Genomic DNA, 13,817 nt, shown 5'->3' on the forward strand with positions numbered 1-13,817 from the left:
AAGAAGGGTGGGAGGGTCGGCAAAAAAGAAGTAAGTAAGGGAAGGAAGGAGAAAAGAGACGAGGGATAAGGTACAATGTCGGGGAAGGAAGGGTGAGCGGAGGGTTACCAGGCTCAAGGAGTGAATTTTTTTTGGTAGGTAGTCGGTGGTCGGTGGTCAAGCCGTGTCGGAAGAAGGTCACAATAGTTTTAGTGAATGGAAATGGCAGGCGGGAAGAGAGTACAAGGAAGGTACGTGCTCCGTCTACTGAGATACCTTGTTAGTTTGGTACCTGATGGCAGAGAATGATGGGCAGGTACAATCAGACAGTCCAGCTTAGGTTTGGTTTGGCTAAGTGGGCAAGGAAGTTACCTATTCTATTCGTACGAGGGAGCAGCCGAAAGACGGATGATGAGGCAGGAGGGGTGCAACCTAGGTCGAGCGATAATGCCCACTGCTTATTTGGGCGTCCGGGAAGAGGCAGGCACTCAGGGCATGGTGGGGGAATGGCATGGCACGGCAGGGCAAGTACGATTAATGGAGGGGAAACCGACAGGGCTTCGATTGTAGGGGTGCAAGCTGCAAGGTGGGGGAGGGGAGGGGAAAATTTTTGTCAACTTTTTTTTTTCCTTACTTGACTTACAAAACCCTCTCATCACTGACAACAGCCATGGATTCATCCATCAATCTTGGCCACTGAGTCGGGGAACAAAGGCCCGTTAGGCCCGCTGGTGATCAATGCCCAGCACGCACCACTAGCCCCAGCAGTGCCTAAAGTAACATCGAGGTACTGCGGAGGTATCATGATTCACGAATGGATATCCACAAACTAACATCCACACACTGCTACCTCCCTCCCGTCTTGTGTTTGATTGCAACTATTTGTGAGCAAATATATTACCAGAAGAGAAACAAAAGACAAAGCATTGCCGGTTTGATAGAGACGTTAACACAAGTTTCGTCAAGAAAAACACAAGAAAGCAGGCGGTCAGCGGGCCCGGTGAGGTGATATCAACGATTCATTGTGTTAGTCTTTGCATGACTCGACCAAGACCAACCACCCAACTCATGTGTAAAGGACAGGCATCACCAAATAGAGAATGCATTTCATAACTACTAACAGGCATATCTCTAACTGGAAACCTTGTATCGGCAGGCAACACGTTTTGCGTTGCAACCTGCGATACTAGCAATTGGTTAGTCAATCTTACAGCCAGCTGTACCATCGTGAAACACTTTGTATGTTGACGCAGCCAGTTGCGTGATAATTCCGATATGTCAAACGCCATCTTTCCACAACAGTCAATGCATGCTCCTCGGGTTGCATGCATGGTTGTTGTATCGGAGTAGTATCAATGCAATATCAGATGCTAATCGTTAACTCTGCCCCCTTGGTGAATTCTCTCATTGGATAAGTAGATTGTGCTCTGCTGTACCTATTACGAATCGGACTCTACCTAGTACGTAGTATACAGGCTAGAAAACGAAACACGCCAGGATACAACTCACGACTGTGTTCTCCATACGTGATAATCAACTGGGAGCCACAGTCTCTTTACCGCGCGTCCTCTTTCTATAAAAGTGTCGGGAAAACATAAGCCGTAACAGGTCGAGGAATACGGCCAGTCGCCCGGTGCTACTCTGCACACGTCCAGGATGCCCGCTCGTACCATTCAGGTACATTGATATTTCGAGATCGCGGGACTAGCTCCAGCCAGCCCAAACATACTTAACCGCCACACAATGGACCCCGTTGAATGACGGTTGGCCCGTATTGGTCCTTGTAAAGGCAACACGACACTGCGCAATCCAGCGCGCTCCGTTTCCTATTTTAAGAAATCATCATAAACAACAATCGGTAGTTACAATTACCAAAGACTCCATTCAACATTCCATAGAGTCCTATGCTTTATCCGAACTCACCCGGTTGTGTCGATCCGTGAGCTTTTATCGATCCTTAAACCCTGAGCAACCCAAGCATTAATATCCAATTAATTGCTTTACCCCAGTATCGGGCCTGCTGCCACTCAAGGTATCCTTAGCATGGCGCTAGAAGTTTTTCCTTCTTACCTACGGAGTACATAGTAGATAGACAAGACTTTAGGTCGGGATCGGATAATGCACGGGCAGAAGCTAGATAAACCTCGGGAAGCCAGCAGTACTTGCAAAAGCGAAGAAATAGGCAGGTACTTAGAAAGCTCTCAGTAGAACTCTTACTAGATTAATCGCACTTCTCCATCTGTGTTCCCGGTGGTGCTTTTCGCGCCCAATAGTGAACTTCTTTATCCGATTCAATGTCGGCAACCCTCTCCACTTCACAGCTGACGTTGATAAGTGACAAATCTACTATTATTAGATATCACTCGTCACAACTCTTTACTCAGATAACAGTATTATCCATGGTTGGTCAGCGATAGTTTATTGAACGGTGAAAATCAATTCAAAAAGAATCGATTAGAGAATCTTTGTTCAGGAGAAAGTGGTTCAGTTAACCTAACGTTACCATTTTAGGCAACTCCCAAGAAGAAGGAACGAAGCGGTTAGGTAGTTTGCCCTTGCTAGGTTCCTTTGCTCTTTCCCCAGTCACTTTGTTCTTTCCCTACTCTTCACTTCCCAAAACGAAACTTTTATTTCCGTTTCAGCACATGTCCCTAGGAAGAGGGCATCCATCGGCTCTAAACAAAGCACCTAGGGTAGGTATCATCCGGTGCATTCAACCCTCTTGTGATTCGGCAAAGCTACATATATCCAGCGATTTCTCTTACTTCGTCGCCATCGCGGCTGACAGCCGAGTCTAGTATTCGTCTTCAAGTCAAGTCAAGGCTTGTGGCTCGTTTGTTGCTTGTCGTAAAATGCTCTGTAATCTCTGTCAGCGTTCCTGTACTCGATGGGTTTTCTACGCGCAATCGTTGATATTACACACACACGCAGCCCAGCAAGTGGCCACATTTTTACAGTAAGGCATGCAAAACGCTCGGCTCATCAACATCGGACGCCTTGCATCTCGATGAGTCCTCCACAATACAACCCGAACAGCCAGCGAAGCCAGCCCAGCCTCAGCCTGCTGGTTTGGCTTGACTCGTCTGACCGTATACCAAGGCCGCATGTTATAGTCATACTGTCAGGGTAACACCGCCGTGGTTTTTATCATGGCTTACAGTATGCCGATATCGTCTTTTGTTCAACTTGCGGTTGCGTTGGCCAGTTGTCACTATCACTTATCGAGTATCTCAAATCCTGACAATGATGCAACCCAACAAGGCTTTGTTAGCTCTCGTCTGTATTCGAAATGCATCTTTACTGATGAGGATGAGGCACATAATGTATGTCTTATACGGCTCAGGTACTTTTGGGTTCAAGCATACAATGCTGCACCCGCATGATAACACGTAACTCGACTAGTTAGGCCCTTGTTTCCAGCCAGCCCACCCATACAGGCGGACCACCTTAGACGACCGCTTCAGCTCGCTGCAAGCCACTGCCACAACTAGAGGTAAGGCTCTTTCACAAGTGTCAGACCTGCGCAGGTCTCACTAGTGAGCCAGCACATCTGCTGCTGCGATCTCTCTCTTCAGCCCTGATCCCAGCCACCAGGTTGCTTTATTGAATGCTGTGCAGGACTTTGCTGTGGTTTAGTCGTGCGTCCGCAATCGTGCCGCTTCTGTATCCTGTCTCCTAACTATTTTGGCATGGTTGTCTTATCGGTGGCGGACATCCCGCCAGCCCGCTCTGCAACTATGGGTACCTTATATATGCTGTGCCCCATGTTTCCCCAGCTCTTGATCCAATGTCTTGCATATTTTCCCCTCCAGAAACTCTTGACCGGCTGCTCATTCACTGCCGCGTCATCCAGTTCTTCTTGTATCGATTGACCGGCTGTTGATAAGCTCCCAATCTTCACCGCCGTTTGCTGTACTCATTCCACCAAAGGAGACTGGCTCAGTCTTGCATTAGTCGCAGCTGCGTGTTCATCTTTTTGGCACCTTTGCGGGGAGCCGCTCGACGCGAGTCTTCGATATAGGGGTCTCCATCTTTCTCCAGAGGCATGTCGCCATTTGCATTGATATATGGGTCCAGTCGTACCGGTATGACTTTCGTGCAGGCACTAGACTGATGGGCCACATGCAGCAGACTATTACCTGAGAATCGACTGATATGGCTGGGCGATTTGAATATGTAGCTGCCTTCATTGTGGGTCAAATCCGTTGGAGAGCTGGCTGTTGATTCAACATGTTGCTGTCTGCTTGTTACTGTCTGTCCAGCCTCATGCCATCGTAAGTTAATGGGAGTTCTATCAGTTTGAGATGTGACAAAGTCAATATAGTTCGAGTACTAACAATCAGAGGGCTGTCTAAAAACCGTTTTTGGAACATCAGACCTAACTCCAAGCACAGCATAACAGCAGTTTTAACATACTTTCTGGTTTAAATCGGAATTGTTATGGCTCAGAAACGATCATGATGTCATTAAACAGTTATGTGGTATCTAATGCTAAGTCGAAAATAAAACAGCAACTCTTTAAAAAACGGTCTAACGGGTATATGCCTGCATCACAAACACTTCTCTGCGGCCTTAGACAAACCATGCCCGCATATCCTCTCCAAAGACAAATAAAAATGACAACTGATGAAACAAGAGTAACAGAAATAATTCGGGAAAAGCACAGTTTCTCTGTCTAAACCTTTTAGGATTTGCGACTACAGTTCAATATACATTAGCCGACAGTTGCACCGCTCGGCAACGTTGCTCGGGCCGTTCCGACCCTCACTTTGTTAGTGGAACGTGAACGAATACCCCTGATTGATCCCCATGGGACCAGGAATCAACGTTCACCCTTTGTCACTCAATGGAATTGTAGCCGAATGATGGAAAACAACATGTTTTGCAATACATGCAGCATGACTGCCACGCACGTTGGCATCAGTTCCGGCCAGACAGCCAAGTCGAGTTTCCCTTCAAGGCCAACATCAATTTGGAAGCAGATTCGGATAAGGACCCGCACAGCAACACTGGCCACCAACTCGCACGCCCACGTTACGGACGAGGCGTAGAATGTGAGGCCGAAATTGTACTCTTCGTCACCGTCAGTGTCAAAAGCGAAATACGGGTATACATCTTTGTTAGCGCCAAAATGCAATACCAGAATACTCCCAAGGAATGCAACCATGGAAACGTTCTCGGCAAGGAAGCGGATGAAGATGTTGCGAGTCTGAAGCTTCTGATATGATCCGAAACTCTGTGCGTTGAGTCCCAGCAGTGTCAGAGTCTTGTGCATGAAAGAGGTCATCATTATAGGCGTGATGACGACAAGGCCAGTTGACGACATGATCTGAAGGGTGATGAACTGTTTTGGTGAACGCAGTCGGGCGTATAGTGCGCGGACGTACATCTGGTAAGTCAACATAAAATATCTTCAGGGGCATATTAGCAGTTGCAAACGTAGATAGATGTGAGAAATAGAGCTTACAGTTTGAAGATCCAACTCAAAGGATAGCTTCCGACGCGCTCGCCTTCTCGGATTCCAAGAACCCAGCCACTCAAGGCGTCTAAAAGATGCACCGTAGCAACCCAGCCGTAAACGTACACTACTGTTTCCAAGTTGTTGTGCGGCAAAGTCCGGAGATAAATCTCAGCATAAGCCTCTCCGATCACATAAGCCATGAGACCAATGAAGAGAGCGACGCAGAACCACAGGAAGCGAACAAAGCTAGCTGGCAGCCACCGTCTACGCATCCTAACGCCTTGGGGTCGCAACTCGGGCTCAACTTGAGTTACATCTGCTTCAAAGAACTCCGCAGTAACGTTTCGACGTCGACGGTCCCTACCCCCGTTGAACGTGTCCGGTTCTCCGGTCCACCATGACGTGGTGAAGATTCGTTGAGTTTCTGACAGGGAATGCCGAAGACCGATGTGTCGTTCATTGGTGGTAAGAATAACGAAAGCGATCGTGACGGGCAACGCCATGATAATAAATGTCCAAGAGATCCAAGCTGTGTTGTGAAGAAGGATATCGCGCAGGTCCTCGTTGTAATAAATCGGAATGGGTAAAGCGATGGATAAGATGGCGATTAGTGAAACTGTAACTGGGAAGCCGAGGGATTGCGGCCACCAGTTGAGGCTGTAGAGGTTGAACACTTTTGTGATCCATATAAGAGCTGTCATGTTGTAAAAGCTGTAGTAGACGAAGAGAAAGAACCAAAAGTTGACTTGGACTCGGGCAGCTCCATGACCGGGCACCTTACGTCCATCGGGGAGACTATCCTCGTCTCCATCGACAAAGTCCTCATCAGGAATTTTGTACTGAGGGAATGGAATAGCGCACCATGCAACAGCCTAAATCGCATTAGTCCAGACTTCCCCTCATTGTAGCGCAAAAAACGTACCAACAAAGCCGGCATCAACACCAGAAATGCATACCGACTCCACCACTTATCAACAACCCTCTTCACCGCTGACTGCCTCGGATGAACCCAAATATCCAACACCCACCGTTGCCATGCTCGTTGCCAAATATTGCGATCGTCCTCGAAGTCATATTCGCCATCGTCTGTGTCCCCGTCGGCATGTGCATCAAAGGCACCGTATCCAGAAATATGCACGCTGCCTCGATTATCAGAGGCAGTCGATAAGAGACCAAGCTGACTGCGCCGACGAGCGACGGCACCTGGGCGAGGAGGAACAGCGCGAAAACGACCTAGAAGAGGGGTCGAGTCGTTTGGACGGACATGCGACTCGGTGCCCTGCGTGAACTGAAAGAAGCTGGGCATGGGATGGAGGAAGGGAGTCGGTGTAATGGTCGTGATGTCGGGCTACATTGAAAGGTTGAGAGGTTATGTATTGTCGCGTTCTTGTACAAAGCCTGGTGCTCATGTACCAAGCACTGATCGTTGGTGATTCTGATACTTCAAGATTTAGAAGACGAAGAAAAAGAAAACGACTGAGTGGAAATGTCGGTCTCGTTAGTAGGAAAGCCGATGTTTTGTCTAAGTGTCAGGCTGGGTAGGTGCTAACTACTCCGTAACAGTCTCGCCTGATAAATGGAGCAGGGGTCCAATTCCTGGCATGACGCGAGCTACCCACGTTGAGTGGACTCCAGTGCAGGGTCCTTCTACATAGTATGCAGCTCCGTGTCCACTAACTGCACCATATTGAGGAGAACTTCGATCTTATCAGATCAATGTTCATGCAGAAGAGGATCTGGCCCCTCTCTATGGTGCCATTGGTTCTGCCATGTGCCATTGTGATACAACATCACAGGAACTGAGCTGTCCAGAAACAGAACCTCGGTATATACACCATCTGAAGCAATATTGCTGAAGAGCGAGTATAAAAAGTGTATACATATAGGTAGCTGCCAGACAAGCACTATTATCTTTACAAAAAAGAATAGTAACCCATGTCAGTACCCCAGACTGTTGAGATATAGGTCTCAATTGCCACTAGGATCTTAATCCTTCTTGCTTTTAACACAGACAGCAGTAGAAAGAACAGTAGTCAAGTTTGGCAAAGTTACAGGCTCAACATTAGTGCTAAACAAAAAGCGATTAAATTATTACCGTATTCTTAGAACAAGTGGTCTAGCTCCGCAGTATATAAAAAGAATGGTGCGCATACATTCTCGGGTATTATTACAAAATATAAATACGTAAACGTCTTAAAATCTCAGCGACGCACAAGTTGACTGTTATCCTAACCTTGCTCCGAGGTTGTGCTCAAGCTCTCTACTAATGAATCCTCGTCATGCTCATCCACAAGCACACCCCCAGTAATATCGTCAGAAAAGGCCACCGTCTTGGCTGAGGCATGCTTCGCAGAAGGTTCTATCAAATCCCCACTCCAGGGCTTGCATTCTTTGACATGCTCACCACATCGCAGACAGGTCCAGCCCTCGCCTTCTTCCCTCTCCAAGCGAGTGGCTAGGCACACAAAACAGTAGACGCACCCACAAGGAATTGTCTCATATGGATTGGTTATGTCTGTCTGTGCCGAGCCAACAACACCGCTGGACGCTGCTGCTGCCATGACCTCGTTCTCCGAAGTCGCATTGTTTTGGTCCTGGTAGCAAATCGCGCACGTCCTCTCTGGAAGGAATGCGTACTCGCCATTCGCCTTGCCTTCTTCATGTGGTCCAGTCCTAATAATGTCTTTTGTTTTTCGCCAGGTCCTGGTGAGCCACCGTCGCCATCGCTGAATGCCTATCAGGGGCAGCACAAAAAGCAAAAACTCGGTGAAGGCATGCCAAACAAGCTGACGGTTGAGATACTCGAATGAAACCTCTCGGCTTACTTGGCTTGTGGGTGGCGCAAGTCTCATTCTCAGGATTCTGTCGAGAAGCGTTCGATATCGTCCGTGCAGTAGAAAAACGAGAAATGAGACACAAGCAGCAGCTGAGTGGACAGTTGACATAGCTGAAGTCAATTTTGAGAGTCGCTTCAGTCGGGGGCTTGGCTCATCGTAGCCATCATCATGCTCCAGGAGCCAATCCTCCCACCTCGTCCAAGCATAGTTACCAAACACTGTCACCAGGCCATAAAGTGATTTTTGCACCTTTGAAGGTGCTTTCAGAATAAGGCCGTCGTTCCTGGCGTCGGTGTATTTGAGGTTTTGAAGAGCCGCACCGTATGTCGCATCGTGATCCCAGACAGTAAGCTTGAAGAGGACAGCTCTTAGTGCCAACATAATTTCAGCCGACCAGTCATCATGCAGGTGTCCTCCACCAAAATGCTTTAGGCCCTCAGAAACCTGATCTTTGAGGATGTCCAACAGCTCTACATCGAGCAATTCGGCGTCGACTTGTCCTACTCGAAATGCGGGGCGTGTGCCCTCCCTGGTAGACACGGTATCCCAAGCAGATCCGATGCGATTTAAGGGGTATGGTAAGCGCTCGAGGTTGGCTCTGGGTCGAGACGCTTGCCGCTGTGCAGCGATGCGAGCAGCGGCTTCGGCCTCGCGGGTTTGGCGACGCGCGGCGACGCGGCGCTGTGCTTGTGCGAAGCTCGTGTCGGTCATTTGACTTTATGCATAAGAAGAGCGGGTTGGGGGATGAGTTAATTTGTTACTGGATTTAACGATCGGCTGGCAGTTGGACAGTTGTCGTTGTATGTTGAAGCAAAAAGGAAGCGCGCCGCACCTCGGCGCATCGTATCGCATCTGGGGTTGGGCGGACCCATGACGACAAGGTCGGGGTCTCATCCGGGGGTCGTTTAACAGAAGCCGAGGTTTCACAGTGCCTGATCGGCAAATTTACCGTGCCATGTCCTCTTTTGCCTAGGTACAGCACAATAGTCTACATAATCCATGGATGGACTGGTTTTTTAAACTTGACTTGTCTTACTTGGCTTGCTCAGCTTCATGTGAGTTGACCCTCATCAGTCTTAGCTTGTGCTTGGATTAATCTCCTGCCCCCAAATTTCCTGCCGTCTGCAGCCAGTTCCCGTTTTCTCCCTCACGCCTGTCTCAGAGGACTCTCCCGGACCCGCTTTGGCGTTTGCGAATCAGCGTTTGAGTGTCTGTACTTGAGACTGGATAGTGGCAGGAGCTGCTGGGCAGGAGGTACATCCTACCTGCAGTACCTTCCTACCTTTATCAGTCACACAGAAAAGTCCAAAGGCGGCAAGTGCGGCTCAACCGCTATTCAACAACGCTTTCTATTGTTTCTGGGACTATCTCCCAGGCTAGCGATAAACTAACCAGAACTCGTTCTGAAAGCGTCGCGAATCGTCAACGAACCAACAACCAGGCTCTGGGTAAGCGACTCTTTAGGACACAGCGCATATTATCCCTTGACGGCAAGATCGAGCCATAGTATACAGTACGGCCAGTGCGTATTCAAACTACGAGCAGGGACCTCAGCCATCTCCGATGGCTTGCATACAACCTATATGTCCCGAAATCCAAAACCCTGGGAACCGGAGGGATGACGACCAACCGCCGGGATACTGTGTTACATTTAGGGTTCTTTCGTTCTCGTTCACTCAAGAAAAAAGCAATGAATAGTTGAAATGTCTTACGTTTGTTTCCTCCTGTCTCTTTACAACGCCTCTCCACGTCAGAGTCGTTTGTTTCTGTATAGGTACACACATACTACACGACCGGCAAGCGAGCATGTTCTTCTCAGTGGAGACAGTTGCAAGCAATCACAGCTCGAGATGTTGCCTGTTGAGACCAAATGGCTGTTTTTAGTAACTCTCGTCAGCTGCCCAGCCCTGTCTTCTGTTTAAGTTGACGGGAGCTTTTGCAAGGCCCGCCCCGAGTGGTTGTTATCACAGGGCTGTTGCGACTACCTCTGATAGTGGCATCAAACAGGATAGACAGGATCAACGATTTGTCTCGGAAAGGATGCCCCGGTGCTGAACAGCACCACCTGCCCAGTTCTTGATCCAGTAGTAATAGTGTTTGAATGAACCAGGGGTGGATAATTCATGCTCGTGAGCTTTCTTGGCTAAGAAGGTGTAAGACAGACCAACAACTTAATGCCACTCTCCAAGAGCCATCTGCACTTGTACAGGAGCCGTGTCTAGTCATATTGACAAGCCAACAGGGAGATGTAGCCGGACGTTTCTGTTAGATCTTGTGCTGCCTATTCCTTGCTGGGGGAGCCAGATCCATGCGCCACATACCGGCCAGCCAACACCACTGGGCGACAAGTTGACATTGCAGCATTGCTTTAGATTGTATCCAACTCAGGCTTCGTTCTTCCAATCACAATGTGACGAGGAATTTGCTTTTGTTGATCCTGGCGATCAGCTCTCGTGTGCCACTCATATTGTTGACCAGTACCGTTTGTTCGTATTGGACTCCCTTTGGAACTAGCCGTGCTCCCATTTTCATATATTTAGGGCTTCCCCTTCCATACAAATCTCATGTCTACATAGCTTCTATATCACTGGTACTTGACACAGACCTCTGCTCATTGTTGGTTCCAAGCAAACAACCCCGATTCATTACCAAGGGGCACCCTCCATCAAATCCAACCAGCAGATTGGATCCTTCTGTAGGCACTTGCCAACAGATCGATACACTTCAACACCCAAAAGTCCTTCCTCATCATTCACTCATGAGAATCAATCTGTCTATCTGTCAGACAATGGCAGATTCACCACAAGCCGGCATTCCAGTCCGGCCTGAGCTCGACTCAGGCCAGAAGCGAAACCGACCAGAGCGTTCAAACGCGACGGTTCGGGCTTCTATTGCTTGCGTCCCTTGCCGCAGTAGGCATACTAAGTGCGATGGGTTGCTACCCCATTGTACACGCTGCCAAGAGGAAGGGGAAAAGTGCTACTACGTCAGTTCACGGCGAGGGATTCGCGATGCAAAGAAACGCAACATGATGAGAGATGAGGTCCCGATGATCGATCAAGACGACACAGCAGAAAGCACACCTTCGCCCAATCTTTCAGGCTTCCACAACCCCCTTCATAATCAAAGTCGATCACTCGATTTGTATTATGCCAACTTTCACGTCGCTCACTCCTGGGCCCCACCGAAACCTATCTTGGAACTATTTCTTAAAGAAAAGCCAAACGACGTGCGCTTTCTCGAGGCTACCATTATGTATATCGCATCTCGGTATTCCATGGCAGACACCAGTTCGCTCCGGGAGCGAGCTTTCGAGATGTCGCATGAACAACTTCCTCCAACGCTCTGGAATGTTCAAGCACTTCTGTCCCTGTCCATTGCTTCATTTGGCGAGCAGGACAACTTCTATCGCTGTCTGTTCATACAGGCCCGTGAACTTGCACAACTTGGAGGTCTTCAACCCAAGGCATATGCCGATCAGCAAGAGGGACATGTCCTGGCTGAGTCATGCCGTCGTACATATTGGGGACTATATGTCCACGAGATGTTGCTGGACATGAGGGATCCCTCGGTACAACCATCTCTCTACTCAGCAAAGTTGAACGAGGACACAGAACTTCCCTGCGAGGAATGGAACTACAAGACTGGCGTAGGTATAGCTGCTACTAGCGACAACCCAATGCTAACTTACAAACAGGCTATCCCTACTCCAGTGACTCTTGCAGAGCACGATCACTTAGGCGCGCCATATGACCCCTCTTCCTGGGCTTGTCTTGTTGATCTAGTACGCATACACGACCGCCGTGTGGCTCAATTTCTCGGCGGATGCAGATGGGAAACAAGCTCCGATGCATTAGAAGATGCAAACCAAAGTATCGTTTCGTGGCGGAACAAGCTCAAGGCTTCAAAAATGGAGTACGTGGATGAGGACGGGACGGTGGATATGATACTCTATTCTGCTGTAAGCTCTTGATCCATTTGAAGATTGATTCGGCTACTTACAATCTTCCTTGCAGCTGGTAATCTCTTATGGGTAGGTCAACTTAGGGACTCCTAACACTCAGTCTCAACTAACTCTTCTGCATAGTCTCCAGATTCGAATGCATCTTCACTTTGAAAACGTCCGACGGGCCACCAACACCGAGCATTCGAATCCCCATATACCTCACCTGCAGGACAGTGTTGCTGAGAAATTTGATCCCTCGCTACCACCTATTCTTCATGCACCGCTGCGCCTAGTATCAGTCTTGAATCACTTCATGGCAGAGAAACTATCTCCGTCATGTGTACCAGAACTGGATCAGGCTGCCATTCTTCTTAAAGCAAAGTCTTGTCACAAATCCAAGGTTGACTTCTTCTCAAGTGTCCTTAGGAAATCTAGCGAGTATTGGTCCAGGTCGAAGATGACCTTGAACTACCTAGAACATGCACCAGTGGGTGCTGAGAATGGTACTTTGCATGCAGCTCAGTCACGAACTATGACAGCTAACGTCGGTGTAGTCACAAACATTGTACCGCTGGCAGACAATCCCTATTGGATTATGCCATCCGTATTTGGATACTATCCAGAACTGACTCCACAGTCGGCCATGCATTGGCCAGAGCAGAGCATCAGTGGCAGTCCAATGTCGTATGTTATGCCCGCTACTACAGCAGAGTCTTTTCAAAGTCACACTGCCGAAGCAAGCAGCTCAGGGGAACAGTCTCCGCGTGTGAAGGCCGAGACCCAATGAATGACGGAGTAAGAATGGAGGGGGAGATTGGGATGTGCTTGGAATTTGTTATTTGGTGCTTCAGTGTGCGTTGCAAGTATAAACGTCTATCAGGACGGTGCTCTAATAATTTCCCGAGCTATTTTTTATGCTATTATAAGTATTTGTTAAGTCTTTTGCACATAAAGCGTGATCTACTATCTAAAATATATGTTATTCGATACGGCTAAGGAGATCTCCTTGTCTGATTTAAAGAAGTCTAGTGGGTAGCAGAAAAGTTAGCCTCCTAAGTCTTAGGGTATAAAACTAAGTAGTCTAGGAACTATAGTATAAGGAGTACAAAGTAACCTACTAATTTCGTCTCTTATGCTTCCCGCGGTCAACTTTTTTTTAATACCCTGGGGGAAGTCCAACTTTAATAACTCAATTTATAGCCTATCTATCTTAATCCAATCGGGGACTAACTTTTGGGCATCGACTTAAGTGACGTTTGTTTAAGATCGTGACCGTTAGTTGATACCCTAGACCAAGAGAGACAGATCACGAGGTCTTGGTCAGACTAACAAGCACATTCGAACTATGCTGTGGCCCGTGCTTATGTCGAGTCGAGAAAGATCTTAGTACTCATTATGTGAGAGAAAAGTAAAAAAACAGTACATTCAATCTCAATGAGAATGACAGACTAGAAGACGTAAGATCACTCGTTCATCATATTATTGCGTAATTGCAGTCTATACCTACCTACCTAGGTAGTAGGTAGGTTGGTAGATTAGGTAGGTAGTGATGATTGTTTGTCAAGACAGCTTAAGCAATGCTACCAAGTGCAAG

The 13,817-nt window shown here is 48.1% G+C and overlaps 3 protein-coding genes across 3 annotated transcripts; 1 reads left to right on the top strand and 2 right to left on the bottom strand.

Annotated features, from left to right (window-relative positions):
* Nucleotides 1–4,822: 4,822 nt before the first annotated feature.
* FSST1_003544 (uncharacterized protein) lies at nt 4,823–6,746 on the bottom strand (the record flags this gene model as incomplete). Its single annotated transcript, XM_083229633.1, has 3 exons — nt 4,823–5,390; nt 5,447–6,312; nt 6,363–6,746. The coding sequence occupies 3 exons, from the start codon at nt 6,744–6,746 to the stop codon at nt 4,823–4,825; spliced, it is 1,818 nt and encodes a 605-aa protein (XP_083086974.1).
* Nucleotides 6,747–7,668: 922 nt separating this feature from the next.
* On the bottom strand, nt 7,669–8,988 carry FSST1_003545 (Pex12 amino terminal region-domain-containing protein; the record flags this gene model as incomplete). Its single annotated transcript, XM_083229634.1, has 1 exon — nt 7,669–8,988. The coding sequence occupies one exon, from the start codon at nt 8,986–8,988 to the stop codon at nt 7,669–7,671; it is 1,320 nt and encodes a 439-aa protein (XP_083086975.1).
* Nucleotides 8,989–11,065: 2,077 nt separating this feature from the next.
* On the top strand, nt 11,066–13,010 carry FSST1_003546 (uncharacterized protein; the record flags this gene model as incomplete). Its single annotated transcript, XM_083229635.1, has 3 exons — nt 11,066–11,926; nt 11,975–12,238; nt 12,372–13,010. 3 exons carry the CDS (start codon nt 11,066–11,068, stop codon nt 13,008–13,010), a joined length of 1,764 nt encoding a protein of 587 aa, XP_083086976.1.
* Between the last annotated feature and the right edge of the window lie 807 nt (nt 13,011–13,817).

The sequence above is a fragment of the Fusarium sambucinum genome, chromosome I, assembly GCF_050947815.1.
Source record: "Fusarium sambucinum isolate potato_lamoka chromosome I, whole genome shotgun sequence".
Taxonomy (NCBI): domain Eukaryota; kingdom Fungi; phylum Ascomycota; class Sordariomycetes; order Hypocreales; family Nectriaceae; genus Fusarium; species Fusarium sambucinum.